Source organism: Motacilla alba, chromosome 7, assembly GCF_015832195.1.
Source record: "Motacilla alba alba isolate MOTALB_02 chromosome 7, Motacilla_alba_V1.0_pri, whole genome shotgun sequence".
Lineage (NCBI taxonomy): Eukaryota > Metazoa > Chordata > Aves > Passeriformes > Motacillidae > Motacilla > Motacilla alba.
The window spans coordinates 32,998,668-33,013,288 of NC_052022.1; the positions used below are offsets into that span (position 1 = coordinate 32,998,668).

At 40.9% G+C, this 14,621-nt stretch overlaps 1 protein-coding gene across 17 annotated transcripts in view; it reads left to right on the forward strand.

The window, feature by feature from the left end:
- Nucleotides 1-14,621, forward strand: part of PCNT (pericentrin) — a 71,761-nt gene that overhangs the window by 53,243 nt on the left and 3,897 nt on the right. For 14 of the 17 annotated variants that reach the window (XM_038142381.1, XM_038142395.1, XM_038142393.1 and 11 more), the window contains 12 exons: nt 483-579; nt 1,021-1,175; nt 3,987-4,184; nt 4,425-4,598; nt 5,194-5,389; nt 6,456-6,669; nt 7,155-7,305; nt 9,131-9,847; nt 10,406-10,686; nt 10,942-11,041; nt 12,962-13,126; nt 13,881-14,116. In XM_038142381.1, the coding sequence (XP_037998309.1) occupies nt 483-579; nt 1,021-1,175; nt 3,987-4,184; nt 4,425-4,598; nt 5,194-5,389; nt 6,456-6,669; nt 7,155-7,305; nt 9,131-9,847; nt 10,406-10,686; nt 10,942-11,041; nt 12,962-13,126; nt 13,881-14,116 (2,684 nt within the window). The remainder of the gene's footprint in view (nt 1-482; nt 580-1,020; nt 1,176-3,986; nt 4,185-4,424; nt 4,599-5,193; nt 5,390-6,455; nt 6,670-7,154; nt 7,306-9,130; nt 9,848-10,405; nt 10,687-10,941; nt 11,042-12,961; nt 13,127-13,880; nt 14,117-14,621) is intronic. The other 3 variants (XM_038142382.1, XM_038142389.1, XM_038142397.1) reach the window with 1 other exon arrangement.

Sequence of the window (14,621 nt, forward strand, 5' to 3'; positions counted from 1 at the left end):
AGCTAAACATGTTAGACCTTTGCTACCACAGTACTCAGTGTACTCCAACCGCTCCCCACTTCTTCAACAATCTGTTGTTGAGTGTTAGAAGAGACTCTTTCAAAACTGGAATAGAGGCTTTTCTTTTTAATGGCAGTATTTTGTATATTGTATACATCTATATTGTCTGTATTCTGTAATTTCACAGGAAGAACAAATCTGTACTTAAGAAAATTTCTCTTTGGCTGTGTATTTGTGTGCCTTGCTTTGATGGGTAATTAAATCTAAAACATGTATCTTAAAACTACTAAAAGAGGAGAAAATTGAGATGGAATGGCTTCCAGGGAGCACCAATATTGCATTAATCATGGTATTTGCCATCTCTAACGCTTGGATCAAGCAGGCATTTGCTAAAATCTGCGCTAGTAAAAACGTTGTCATAAATGCTGAAACCAACAGCTACATTGATAAAACCAAAGTAACATGAAAAATTTCTTCTCAAGCAGATGAGAGAAGCTGATAACCTGACTTTGACCCCTTCTGATTTACAAGATGATGAAAGATCAAGAGCATCTGCCATGACCGATGGATGTGGCAGCAGTAAGTTGAACTTCGTAGATTCCTTTTACTTTTTGTTAACTTCCATATTAAAACATGTTTCTCCTTTCTCACATTTTCTTTTACTGTGGGTCTTTTATTGGAAAGCTATGCCTTAGGCAGGTGGTTCTTTGTTTAAAAACATACATATATAAAAATATGTATGTATGTATGTATGTGTATTGTGTCTGCTTTTACCTTTTCAGGACAGAGGCAGGGGGTTTAAGTAAGTCCTGACTTAACTACAACACTTGCTCTAGTTCTAAAGGCAACTTAATGGTTTTTAACTTTAGGTTAGTTCAGATCTCAACCAACCAACTCAATCTGACCCTGCATTCATACAAGCAGAAGAAATCATGGTTATTTTGCAAGTGGTTGTTCTACTTTCAAGTTCTTTCCATATTTATAACACTTTTTGGGGATGGGGGTTGTCTCTTCCTTCAGATACCAGCTTAAATTTGGCAGCTGATCTAAAGCAGGAGCTACAAACATCAGATCACCTAGATGCCAATGTCATGGCTTACCTCCGATATCGGGGGATAATTCCAGATATTATGGAATCAATGAAAGAAAAGGAAATACTTTCACCACAGATGAAGGTAATGTATGATTAATTTGAGCATACCAGCAACTTAAAACTGGACAGCAAAAAGGAAATGGTAATATAAAATAGCTGCTACACTTACACTGAAAAGTGTTCTGTAATGGCTTAAACTTGAAGTTGATGATGGTTCTTGTCTTTGCATCTCTTGTGACAACATTACTGACATTTGCTTGTACTTGCTAGAGTTGAACTCGTTTTGCTAGGACAACACTGGTGCTGTTTCAGAATGTGGGGGTACAAGGACTGCTTATTCTGCTTTATGGGTTTGCCTTGGAGGCTTCACAGACAGTTGTTTCAGAAGCAGCTATAGCTGGCTGACATCATGCTTCTCTGCCTGTTCTTGTCATCCTGATGTGATGGAGAGCTGTGGAAGCACCAGTGCAAGGTGTGCAGGGATAGGTCAGAGCCAGCTCAAGCAACATGAGGAATATACAGAAGACTGAGCAGTGAGTGCTCACTTTAGTTGAAGAAAGTAAATGCCTAGAACTCATTGGTTTGCTGAGCAAACTTTCAGCCATTTCAAAATTTCCAGCTACAGAAGGGGAGAAATTCTCATCTGTGAGAGAATACAGTAGGTTACAGTGAGTTCTCAAGTAATAAGAAACTAGAAGAAATACCTTTCCTAGAAAGTGAATCCTGCCTCCCTATATGCTTGGCAGGTTCCTTCAGCTTGCCCAGCACGATGGAGGAAGGTAAGTCTGAATTCAAACTCACTCAAGCTAACTGGCACAAATAAACTGACAAGATGAAGGAGGCTGGGCCTTTATTGCTGCTCAAGTCAGAAGGAAGATCCTTCCCCCATCCATCTGCCCTTAATAAGAGACATGATGCTCTAGGGTTGGAGAAGGAAGAATACATGGAATAACTGCTGTGATCCAGGAAAAGCCAAAACATGCAAAGCTGATGAAACCATCTGCTGGCATTAGAACCAGTGCTACCAGAAAAGCACATCAGGTGTTAATAATTCATGATTCCTTATTGAGAGGCACTGAAGCACCCTCTTGCCATCCAGGTACTTTCTCTAGAGAAGTTTGTTGCTTACCAGCAGCTTGTATTTCTGGTGTCGCTGTGGCTGCCAAGCTGAGTGAGCCCTACAGATGATCACCTGTGTAGGGTCTAACAGCACTGTGACGGGACAGTCCAAAGGTTTGGGACCATGGGTGATACTCTCTCTATCCTCCCAGTCAGAGGAAGGGGACCAGGATAGAATCCCTGGCTGTGCAGCTGGTGCAATACTCAAGGTTTTCATTTTTATTACCATGCATTTACCTTTGAGAAGCCAGAAATATTGGGAGCTCATGGAGTTCACCCAAGTGAGACAAAGAGTGTCTCCACCAATAACATGGCCAAACCTATAAGGAAAGCTTAAAATTAGATGAGGAAGGGACTGGAGAAATGTCCTCCTATTGTAAGAAAAAGATCAGATTCAAGACCACCAGAGGAACCTGGACATAGGTAAGTCCATGGGACCCAAAGATATGAATCCCAGGGTCCTGAGGAAATTTTGCAGTTGCAATTGCCAAGCCACTCTCCATTGTTTCTGAAAAGTCACAGCAGTCAGATAAAGTCCCCAGTGACTGGAGAAAAGGGAATCATAGCAGCCTTTTTTAAAAAGCTTAATAACAAGCACCCTGGAATCTATTGATCGTGCAGCCTCACCTCACTGCCCAGTAAGATAATTAAATGGGTTGGGCATAAGTACAGAATTTCTTGTGATGACACACTGGCACAGAGAGGTGGTGGATCTCTAGAAGTCTATCCCAGAATCCATTCAAAATGAGATTGGATGGGGCTTTGTGCAACCTGAAATAATAGAAAATGTCCCCCATGCCAGTCACAGCAGAGCTGGACTAGACATGGTCTTGCAAGTTCCCTTCTAACTGATAACCATTCCATGTCTAAAAAGTTCTATGTCAGAGACTTCATGGAAGAGGTGATTTTTATTTTACTTTAAGCGACAGATTTTTCTTTTTTTTCTTTTTTTTTTTTTTTTTAGTTTATTTTGTGGAGCATCAATCTGGACTTTACTGTCTGTAAGATCTGAGTGCATATTCCAGTATTGAATGTTTAGTTTGAACACTTTACTGTGCTTTTGATGTTCATGCTTACTAAAGGTTTTCATTGATTATTGAAATAATCACTATTTTGATTCCAATGACAGAAAAGCAACTTAAATATGTTTAAAAGTGATTTAAAAAATGTGCAAGGAAAGACTATCAAGAGTTAAATAAAAGTACTCTGTGTTGTTTTTAAACTGCATCGCAATGAGGAACAGCTCCACATGGATGCTGGGATATTTCTGATGAGATGTGTGAAAGAAAAGAACTTAAATCTCCAGTGACCTTCCTTGAAAAGAGGCCAGGAAACATCTGTGCATGATGTAATAGTTTGTGAACAGGGAATTTATTTAAAATACATTATTTGGCCTGACAGTGTCAGAGGAAACAATTTCCACTGTGTAAATTATTAAACTGGTTATTTTGGGAGTTGATATTTGTACATAATTTGCTAAATTAAGCCAAGATTGTCTAAGTACATAATTCAGTTTTCTGGCGTCACTGGGGTTTAGTAACATAGCTTCAGACTTGGTAGAATTTAATTTATTCCCAGGAAAGTTAGCTGAATGGTTCAGAAACAAAGGTGAAGTACAGCCCTTTGGCATAAATAATAATTTATGCTTAATTGCATCTTATTGTGTTGATACAGACACCTTATTTTTGTTGCCTAGTACTATCCCATCCTACTCTTACACTGCCAGGATGCTGGTGCCTGTTTCCTAATATTATCTTTTTTTTTTTCTTCTCAGACTGTGCTGAGGATGGTTTATGAGGAGAGCCGCAAAATATTGGCTTTGTCAGAACATCCCTTTGCTCTCAGGGAGCTGAAGAATGTCCCTCAGACCCAAGTGGCAATGGAGGGCTGGCAGAAGGAGGGATTAGCCCTGCTGGATGCTATCCAGTCACTGAAGGATTACCTCAGCAAGGTGGCAGATAGAGGAGACAAGGTATGGCTATAAAATAGCCTTTAAAGCAAGGGAACCAGGTTGTGTGTGCACATATGTAAATGTATGTTATATATATAATATGTTATGAGTTGTGTGTGTATATATATGTTTAAGGAGTAAGGGACAGTACTCTTTAAACCCTTCTAAAAGGGCTTAAATTAAAATATATATTCTTATGGTATGAAAGATGCTGTGTTGGAGGTTGAGAGAGATGCCATTTAAAAAAATATATTTTAACAGGAAACATCAGGTGTTGCTGCTGACTGGAGAGGAGAACTTCTGCAAGCAGTACAGAGTGTGTTCGAGAAGGAGAGAAATGTGTTGCAAATTGACTTGAAGTCTCACTTCTCCAATCCTGCATCTGGTGACGCAAGTTCATTAGAGGAAAAGCTGCAGTATATAATGAAACAGCAAGTATGAAAAGCTCTTCAAGTGTGCTGCTCATAAATCACTTCTTTATTCTCTTTTTTTTTCAGTTTTATTGCTTCTGTTGTTAAATCTTGTGTATTATTGTATTAGAATGTCTTGTATAATGCAGATGGCGTGGGATCAGTAGCTTTTAGAGTTTCTGTTGTGGTAGCTTTTTTCTTGAACTTTTTCCATAGTGTTACAAAGCCTGTTGATTATTTTAGCTGGCATCAAGAAAGACAGACTGATAGTGAATAGGAAATACTTGGTTGAATTCTTTCCATCCTTTCCATTTATCTAGAACTTCACAGACCTCTCTTGTAAAGGGTATATATTGAACTGACTCTCAATCTGGGGGCTTTTTGCCAATAATATTTAGTTTCTAGGTTGTAGTAATTGTTATGTATCAACTCGACAAGGCAAGTGAAGTGGGGTTTTTCCTTTTTACATAATGTTAACATTTTGCATTAATGTGAAGCATGAACTTAGTCATTGGAGTGCTTCAGTACAAAACTGGTACTGCAGGAGTTTTCTTAGTATTTATCCTTGCAGAAGATATGGAAATAGCCTTGTCGTTTGAATAGGCCTTGGTTCGTTTCAGGAGGAGCAGAGGCAGATGGTTGTGGAGCACCTCTTCTCCTCAGACAGGAATAGCCTGCTCTCAGAAATCCAGGACCTCCGCGCTCAGCTCCGCATGACGCATCTGCAGAACCAGGAGAAGCTCCAGCAGCTGCAGGAAACTCTCACCAAGGCTGAAGATCATGGGAACAAGCAGGAACACCAGCTCCGGAGGAAAGGTAATTCTTACTGGCTTTGTCAGCTCTTTTTTTCTGTCTTCTACATCAGTTTCTTTTTTGCCTCAAAGGTAAAAGGCAAAAAAAAGGTGTCTTGCAAAGAAGCTCATGCTGTATAATTCCTCAGTTTTACTGAATGCACTCAGGCTGCCTGTGATAAGAGCAGCTCTTTCTCATATCAGTAGTTAAGACAAATCTATGAGAAGCAAAGAGAAGTTGTGAAATAACCCAAAGCAATGGAACTGAAATCGTGCATACATGGAGAGAACCCAGCAAGGACAGTCAAACTCCTGTTTGTTTGCAGAGAATTGTTTATCTATATGTTTGCTAGTATAAAATGACAGAATCATTTAGGTTGGATAAGACCTTTAACAGTGTGGAGTCCCACCATAAACAGTGCCAAAGCCACTGCTAAACCATGTTCCTGACTAAATAAGCAAGCCTTGGCTTTCACAGCAGGTTCCCTTTATGTAATAAAGAAACAAGTTCAAGTGACCTTGGTCAAAAATAAACATCTCTCTCAAGGCAAAACACTGCTTTTTCCTTCTTTTTGTTTTCCCATCACTGTCATTCAGGATTCAGCCATTTAATTCAGGATTCAGCACATGCACTAGTCCAATAGAGAAAAGTGTTCTGGACATCCAGAAGTTTATTGCTAATTTTATTTGCATAATGCTGTAGACATAGGTAGATTAATTATTTTTAAGTACTTATCGAACAGGAACCTCCAAATTTAGGGAGAGTTGTTTCTCTAAACTCACAGGCCTGAACAGAGCTGGCAAAACAGGTTCTATATAGTGATTCCTGTCATAAAATGTTTATGTAAGTGGATAAGTTTGTTTAATGAGTTTTAAAATCCATTGGTGATATTACAGAATATCACAATGATAGAATCACAGTGTTTGTGCATCTTTTTGCTGATTCTTCTCATGTTTGAAAAGAGATTAATTCTTCAGACAAAAACACTTCAGTACAGCTGATTTTTTTTTCCTTATTTTGATTAGTATAAGTGATATATTGTTAAGGTCTCTGTAATATAAATAACTGTAACAGTGTTTTCTTATCCTAGTTGAATTATTGGAATATAAACTTCAGCAGGAAAAATCTATTGTAAGTGACTTGCACAGCACCCTCTCTGAGGAGCAGAAAAGATCCTCTGAAACATGTGATCTCCTGAATCAAGAAAAAGCATCCCTGAAATTAGAGCTTTCTGGAAGCAAGCAAGAGAATGAAAGATTGCAGAAATCCCTGGAAGAGCTTCAGAGGGAAATAAATCATTTACGGTGAGAAGTAGATTTATTCATTTACTTGATTTATCAGCAGGTAAAGTTCTGAAAGAGCTTTGTACTAATTGGATCCATAAAGCACTTGGAAACCCATGGAGGAAAACTAGGTCTCTCACTTTTAAGGGTTATTGTTTTCTTTACTTACTTCTTTCATCTTGGGTATGTTCCTTTCCCATTCCCTTCTTAGTGTATGCCAATATTTTGCTTTCCTCTTACAGGACAACAGCTTTGCTCTGCCAGAATAAATAACCTATCTCTTAATTGTTACTAAAACGAACAATTCTAGCTTGGCTTGCAGGGAGGTAAATGTTTTCAGATGCTAACAAACTTTAAAACTGATCCTCTTTATAAAGAATAGAGGCCACCTTAAAGAAATAAATCAATAGAAAGAACTCAGAGAAACCAACCCAAAATGTCTTATTTGTGATGCTGGTGAAGGATGTTCTGTTCTGAACATAGAAATGTCGTTTTGAACTTTGCAGTGTTGAATTGGAAAAAAAAGAAAAGGATTTGGCAGCTGCACTTGAAGACTTGCAGGCGGAGCAGCTGAAGGGGTCTGAGCTGCGAGGTTGGTTTGAGGAACAGCAGCGTCAGCAGAGGAAAGCAGAGGATGAAAAGACAAAGGCCATGGAGGTAACGCCCAGCTCCCCTGGGGCATGACGTTAACGAGCAAGTTATTTGTGCAGTCTTCTTCACCTCCTCTGTTCTTTGTTTAGTAACTGTTAAAACCCTCAAACCTTTTCTGAATGTGCACAGCGTCTTTTTTTCACCGAGTTAAAGCTTTCAGTTACTTTCATTAATTGCACGTGCAGAAATAAACCGAGGTGTAATGCCCTGTTGGGTTTTCTCCCCACATCTTCTTAATGCTTTTTCTTTCCACATCTTCTAAATGTTTTTTTCTTTTCCCACTTTCCCCTGTTGTGTTTCCACTGCCCCTTGCTGAGTAGGGACAGCCAGATCCTACAGCTGTGTAACTGCACCCTTGATTCCAGAGCAAACTCACCATGAGGGTGTGAGATGTATGATCTCTGAGATTATAAAGAAAACCACCCAATGATAAATAGGTTTGGCAGAGAGTAAGTGGAGCCTTTTCAATATAGTATATATTTTTGGAGGTTAACCAAAATGGTCCTGTTCCCTTCTAAATTGAACAGAAAACAAGTGAACAGCTTTCTCTCCAAGACTGTAATAGCAGTGACTCAGTGCTTGTGAAAGGCCTACAGTAAATGGAAAAGGAGGAAGATTTAACATAAACCATTTCTTAAACCCCAAAACTAAACTCTCTCAAAGAACTCCAAAGAATCCTTAAATCCCCTAAGTGAGGAAACACAATTTTGTCTATTTCTTTATAGTCTGGCTTCTCCTGTCATCTTCCTGGTAGTTGTTTAAGTTGGTGAGTGATTTCGTTGGGATATTTGTTACTGCTGCATGGTTAGGAAATGTTGCTACCATCTTCCTCCCTTTCAGAAACCTGCTCCTGCAAGGAGGACAGAGTAACCAAGGCCAAGAGTAAACTGCTTTGCCCCGGGGGTGCCTGTTGGACAGATTAGTCTGACATTCACAAATCTTTTTTGAAGCCCCATTATGGAAAGCTTCTGCCTTTTAGCATCTGACCTGGCTTTCTAGGAGATAACAAATGGTGCTGGCTCTGTGGAGGGCAGGACCTCCCTGCTAGGCCAGCAGTGCCAGCTCTGGCTGTCTGCAGTACCCTACAATGCCCCTTCAGTCCCTACCTTTCCTTCTGAAGAAAGACTGGCTCTGAGTATAAACCTAGGGATGGATTTTAAAGGGAAAACAGGTAGATTTTAGACTAGATATAAGGAAGAAATTCTTTCCTGAGAGAGTGGTGAGGCCCTGGCACCCAGATTACCCACAGCAGCTGTGGTTGGCCCATCCCTGGAAGTTTCCCCAGGCCAGGGCTTGGAACAACCTGGGATAGTGGAAGATGTCCCTGCCCATGGCAGGGGGTGGGAGTGGGATGAGCTTTAACATTCTTTCCAACCCAGACCATTCTGTGATTATTATTTTTCAGTCTCTACTCTCTTCTTTGAAGAGATGGACTGCCAAATCCTGAAGCTTTACATCTACTTTACTGTTTAGATTTTTCTTTTCAAAACAATAGGATCATTGCTGTTGCAGATGTTATTTATTAATGGGACTGAGTGATGTAAAAAGTAGTGATTTCCTAATGAGAGTCTTACTAACTGAAGAAGAAATAATGTACTGGGAGATACATTAACATGATAATTTTTGATTTTGTTGCTTGGTGCTATTGCTCAAGAGCATTTTTCTGTCACCTGTAGTTTTAAATTGAACTCTTTAATACATTAACTACTGTAGTTAAGTCTTTAATATCTTTCTGGATCAAATAGGAGGCTGAAAATTGCTAAATGCCAGCCAGTGCCACAAATGAGTGTTTGTGCTGGAATATTAATGTGTCTTTCCCCTTTGTGCCCAGGAGCTGCAGGCTGCCCTGGATGTGCAGTCAGTGCAGAACTGCCAGCTGGCCGTGTCCTTGGAGCACGAGAGGACAGTGACAGACAACCTCCGCAAGGAGCTGCAGATCGAGCACTCCCGCTGCGAAGCCTTGCTGGCCCAGGAGCACAACAAACTCAGGGAGCTACAGAAAAACCTGGAAGCTGAGAAAAACCGTTCCTTGGAGCTCCTGGATTCCTTGAATCATGAGCGTGTTCTGACAGAGCAGTTGAGCATGAGAGTGAAGGAAGGGGCTTCCTGTCAGCACAGGGAGTCGCTGCTGGAACAAGCCTTTGTCCGAGAGCTCCAAGCCCAGCTGGAAGAGGAGAGGTCCCGAACTATGGAGCTTGCTGCTGTTATTGAGAAAATGCACCAGAAGGCCATCCTGTCCAAAAGGCAGCTGGAGGCTGAGGTACAGATGTGCTGCGAGGAAACCCAGAAGGAGAGGGAGGTCAGTGACAAACTGCGAGCCACCCTGGAGTCTCTTCAGGCACAAAAGCAAGAGGTGATCCGTTCCTTGGAGGCCCAGAGGGAGAGAGAGGTCAAGCTGAAAGTTGACTGGGAACAACTGCAGTCACTCTTCTCGCTGCTTAAAGAGCAAGATGAGAACAGGAAAGAGGAGAGGGAGAGAGAGCAGAAACAGCAGCAACAGACAGAGCTACAGAAACAGAAGGACTGGCAGAGAGATCAGGAGAGACTGGTGAGAATGATCTACCTTTACACTGAAATAGCCACACACTGGGATTTAATCCTCTGGATGGAATTCTTTGATTGGAATGTTTCCTTTTGTTAAAGCATTCTGAAAAATGCATTAAATGAGCTCGTGTCCTGCTTTTCTGAAATTTAACTGTTTTCAAGGGATTATGTCTGGGTTTATTGTTGATGCAAGTTGATCTTTAAATTTTTGCCTGTACTGGGAATTGCTGGTTGTTCACAAGTGGGGATGAATATGGGTTAAATTCAGGATGAAACCAAGCTAGGTTTCATGTGATTGCCCTTATTTTGAGCTAGGATCCCAATCATGGCTTGAGACAGTATTTGGTTTCATCCTCGGTTTCTCCTTGGATGGAGACAATGCCCACTCCAGTGTCATTAAATGGCTTCCTGGTGGCCCTGGAAAGCAGTCCTCTAAGCCTTCCCCCCCAAGTGTCTGGCAGTTCAGGAGCACTGAGATGGATATGCTGATTAGGTGTGGTGACACTTACATGAGTGGATGTATATAAGATGCAATTAACTATTACTTACTCTGTTCAAACAGCAAAACTTGGAACGGCAACACCAAAGGGATGAGCAAAGAATTAAAGAACTGCAGGAAATACTGGCAGTATTAAGAGAAAGAGAAAGAAATCCTCCAACTCCAAACTGCCAGGAGGAACCCTTGCGTACCTCGAGCAAAGAGGGAAGTGCCACACAGCCTGTGACAAAAGAAACTGAAAAACCCTACTTGCAACAGCAGCAACAGCAGCTGGAGAAGATAAGGCAGCAGTTGCTCTTTGTGGTTGCACACCTGAATGAGTTCATATATAAAACTCTGGATAAGTGAGTTCATAAAATAGCACTTTGCTTTCCATCCTGCTTATTAACTTGGGTGTGTCATGGCTGAGAGCTCTTTTAATTCTTAAAAAATAACAGAACTTGCTAATTTCTCTGTGTATTTGTAGTAATTTATGTGGTAAATATTGCATAAGTAAAGCCTCAGAACCTTAAAGGTCAAGTAGTGGGAAGGAGCAATTAAATGTGTGTTAACATTCTTACAAATCAGCCTGATACTGAAAAGGTATTTCTGCCTAACAGAACAGTTAACGATTGGTCTGCATCAAATGATGAAGCTGTAGCCTCTTTACTGCAGACATTAAGGGAGCTAAAATCAGATTTGTCTCCTCTTACAACTCAGGTAAGGAAAATATTAACATGTTTTAATGTCCCACTCTGTTTTTTTGCAATGCAGAGTCTGCTTCTGAAAGCACTTTTTTCCTAGCTATGTCATGTGTCCAAGGATCACAAGCTTTGGGATGTGTTGCTGTAGCCTCTTTATGTATCCAGAGGCAGTTGTTTTTCACCAAAATGCCAAGTACTTGTTTTTCCAAAAGCACCATAGCGGTTTGTAATCTCAGGAGGGCTGTTCTGACCCAAGTCTGCAGTATTGCAAATATTTTACACAAGCCCAGGGATTACCCAAGACCAAGCTCGGGTCTACTGATACAAAATACATAAACGCATGACTTTTAGATTCTGATTCCCCAGAAAACTGCAGTTTTATGTCTTTCTTGCAATGGACAGAGATCTATGGCTGTCGGATAAGTGAAAAGTTTTTTGTGTCTTCTGTTCACAAGTCTGATGTGTGACAAGCTGCCTTAGCATGTTGCAGCTCTCCCTGCGTCTACCTGCTTACAAAATACAGTTAATGTTGTCCTTCTGTCACCTGTGCAGCCACACAGGTGGATGCCAAATAGATCATGTCCAGCCTTGAGGAGGGGGATGCAGCTTCTTCTCCAAGTTCATGGGGTTATTTTGGCTAAGCCTCCCTCTCACAAACCTTTAGAGCTGTCAGCTGTAGACAAAACCCTTGTTGGAGCATCGTTCCCTCCTTCAGAGATTGACCACACCAAAATCAAGGAACTCAAGTTTCCTGACTTGTTTTTTTTTAACAAAAAAAGTGTTCAGTAGAGCACTTCAAAGTCACATGCATTTCTAGAGATTAGGAGCAAAAACTCCACCTCAATAGCTTTTCTTCTGTGGGCACAAACAATCCCTCCTCTCTGCCCTCTTTCCAGGCTTTGATTTTCTTTTTTTTCCCCAGAATCACCTTTTCCTTCAGTCTCCTCCCTGAATTTCTCCTTCCTTTAAGGTACTGAACCACATTCTCAGGAGACTAAAGGAATTTTCTGCTGTTCCCCCCTTATGTTGCCATAAATTGGGGAGTATTGGACAGGGAACCTGGCAAAATGTCAGCATGGAAAATCTGTGCCAAATGGAGCTGTCTGGTCAATCAGCTGCCAAATGGTGCAGTGGAAGTCAAGGACATGGATGAGTCATATAGGATCTTTCAGACACTACAGATTGTACTGAAATGAGTTGCTAGGAGAAACTGGGGTCAGTTGTTTGTACTGGCTTCTCTAATGTATAGATTTTATTTTAAGGGATAAAACATCAACTACCTTTAAAAAAATCTATTTTTTTGTGATTTACTGCATCATGCACTGATGTAAGTGATGACCAGTAAATTTGTAGTTGATACAAACTTACTAACCCTCTTTGAGTTACAAAGGCAGAACTTCCATGAAGAATTTGAGCTAGGGTCCTGGGTCTCATTCCTTGTCACAAAACTCAGTTTCACAGAGTCACAGCATGGTTTGGGCTGAAAGGGACTTTAAAGCCCATCTTGTTCCACCCCCTGTCATGGGCTGGGAACCTTCCACTAGACCTGATTGCTCCAAGCCCTGTCCAACCTGACCTTGGACATTTCCAGGGATGTGCCAGCCACAGCTTCTCTGGACAAGTGACTCTCAGAATTGAATGTGAGATTTTTCAGAATTTTTCACAACTTATTTTTGCATGTGCACAGACACCTTCACTATTTCTGTGCTGCCTGTGGATGTAGAAGAAAGTCAGATAAAAGTCAGAAGGGCTTTTCATGGCATTTCAGTTTCCTATTGTGCTGTTCAACACCTGAAACTATTGCTGCATTTTGGGCTCATTTTTATAATGTTTTAATTTGTCATAAAGCTGGGTTATTACTCGGTTTGAGATGTTTGATTGTGAAAACAATGTGCAAAACCCATTGTGGCTCACTTCCTTTAGGTTTCTGTTTTAGGTGAGGTCTGCAGGTGATGCTGACCCTGTTCAAGAGCTGGAAAGAGAGGCTTGGCAACGAGAGAGGAACATGCTGCAGAACATGCTGAAACAGGCAGAATCCCAGCTGGCTAAAGCCAATGCAGAAATTGAAAACAAACCAGTGGCAGAAACTTCCAATCCTAAGGTAAAATCATGGGGATAGCCAGCAAAGGGGGTCTCTGGAGCTTGGAGAGCCAGCAGAGCCACAGCCAGGAGGTATCATTTGAAACTGATCTGCTGGGGAAAAAAGAGACCAGTCAGATTATGGCATTTATCTTTCACTTACTGCTGTAATCTTCAGTTGCTATTTTAAAAGGTTGATTTTCTAGACAAACAGCTTGATGTTTTATTTTAAATTAGAAGCTTTCCCCATACGTACCTCATCAGAGAAGTTCCTTTGGAACTTTCTCAGTGTTAGACAGGAACTTGCATTAAAAGTATTCTGGATCTTTGGAATTTCTTTCCACTCTTAAATGAGAGGAAGACTTGGATTTCTTGTCTAAGCATGAAAATAGAAAACATTCATTATTTTTAATCCCTGCTGACTAATCTTAAATACTTTTTATTTTTGTGACACTTTGATTGTAATCAAATCTGATATGCATCTCTCCCACCATGCTTTCTGGCTTACTTTTTTTTTAAAGCATATGTACTTTTTTATTAAAGAGTTAAACTGTTTTAGAGTTTTGAGTATGACAATTTTGCTTGAAAACGTTCAGGAGATTTAAAGAGGTCAGACACTCCAGATCTGGGTGGGTTTTAGCAGTGTACAGAATTGTTTGGCTGCCCTTGTGTCCTCAGTCTGGACATCTGACCTGAAGACACCTTGTTTGTAGCTGGCTTTTTGCAACAGTAACTGTGAAAAAAATGAACTTTTAAATTTTTTTTTCTTTCTGCAGCTGCAGAGATTATATCGGAAGTACATTCGAGCAGAGAGCTTTAGAAAGGCTCTAGTTTATCAGAAGAAATACCTCTTGCTGCTGCTTGGTGGGTTTCAGGACTGTGAGCAAGCAACTCTGTCTCTCATTGCCCGCATGGGAATCTATCCTTCTGCAGACCTGCAGCTCTCTGCATCACACTCCCGGCCCTTCACCAAGTTCAGGTGTGCAGTCAGAGCCATCATTGCCATCTCAAGGTAAAGCCAAAACACTCCCTGTCTCTTATAGGTGATGTTTTCTTGGAAGCTTAAAAAATTGATTGTTCCTGTGGCTTATCCTACGTTAATATTAAGCAGAAGCAATCTCCAGAACTGGTTCAAGCATGACTTGTTAGCTGACTTTGATCTGTATTAAAGAGTTGTAAAAAACATCTTTAAAATGAAAGAGGGTAGATTTAGATGGGATATTGGGAATAAATTTTTCCCTGTGAGGATGGTGAGGCCCTGGCACAGGTTGCCCAGAGAAGCTGTGGCTGCCCCAACCCTGGGAGTGTTCAAGGGCAGGTTGGACAGGGCTTGGGGCAGCCTGGGACATTGGAAGGTGTCCCAGCTCGTGGCAGGAGGATGGAACAAGGTGGGCTTCCTTAGGATCCCTTTTAGCCTGAACCATTCCATAATTCTATGAAAAAGCTACTTGAATGATACCCAGCTGCAATATATTTGGGAACCAGTGCACAGCAGTAGAAACTGGAGTGCTTTGGAG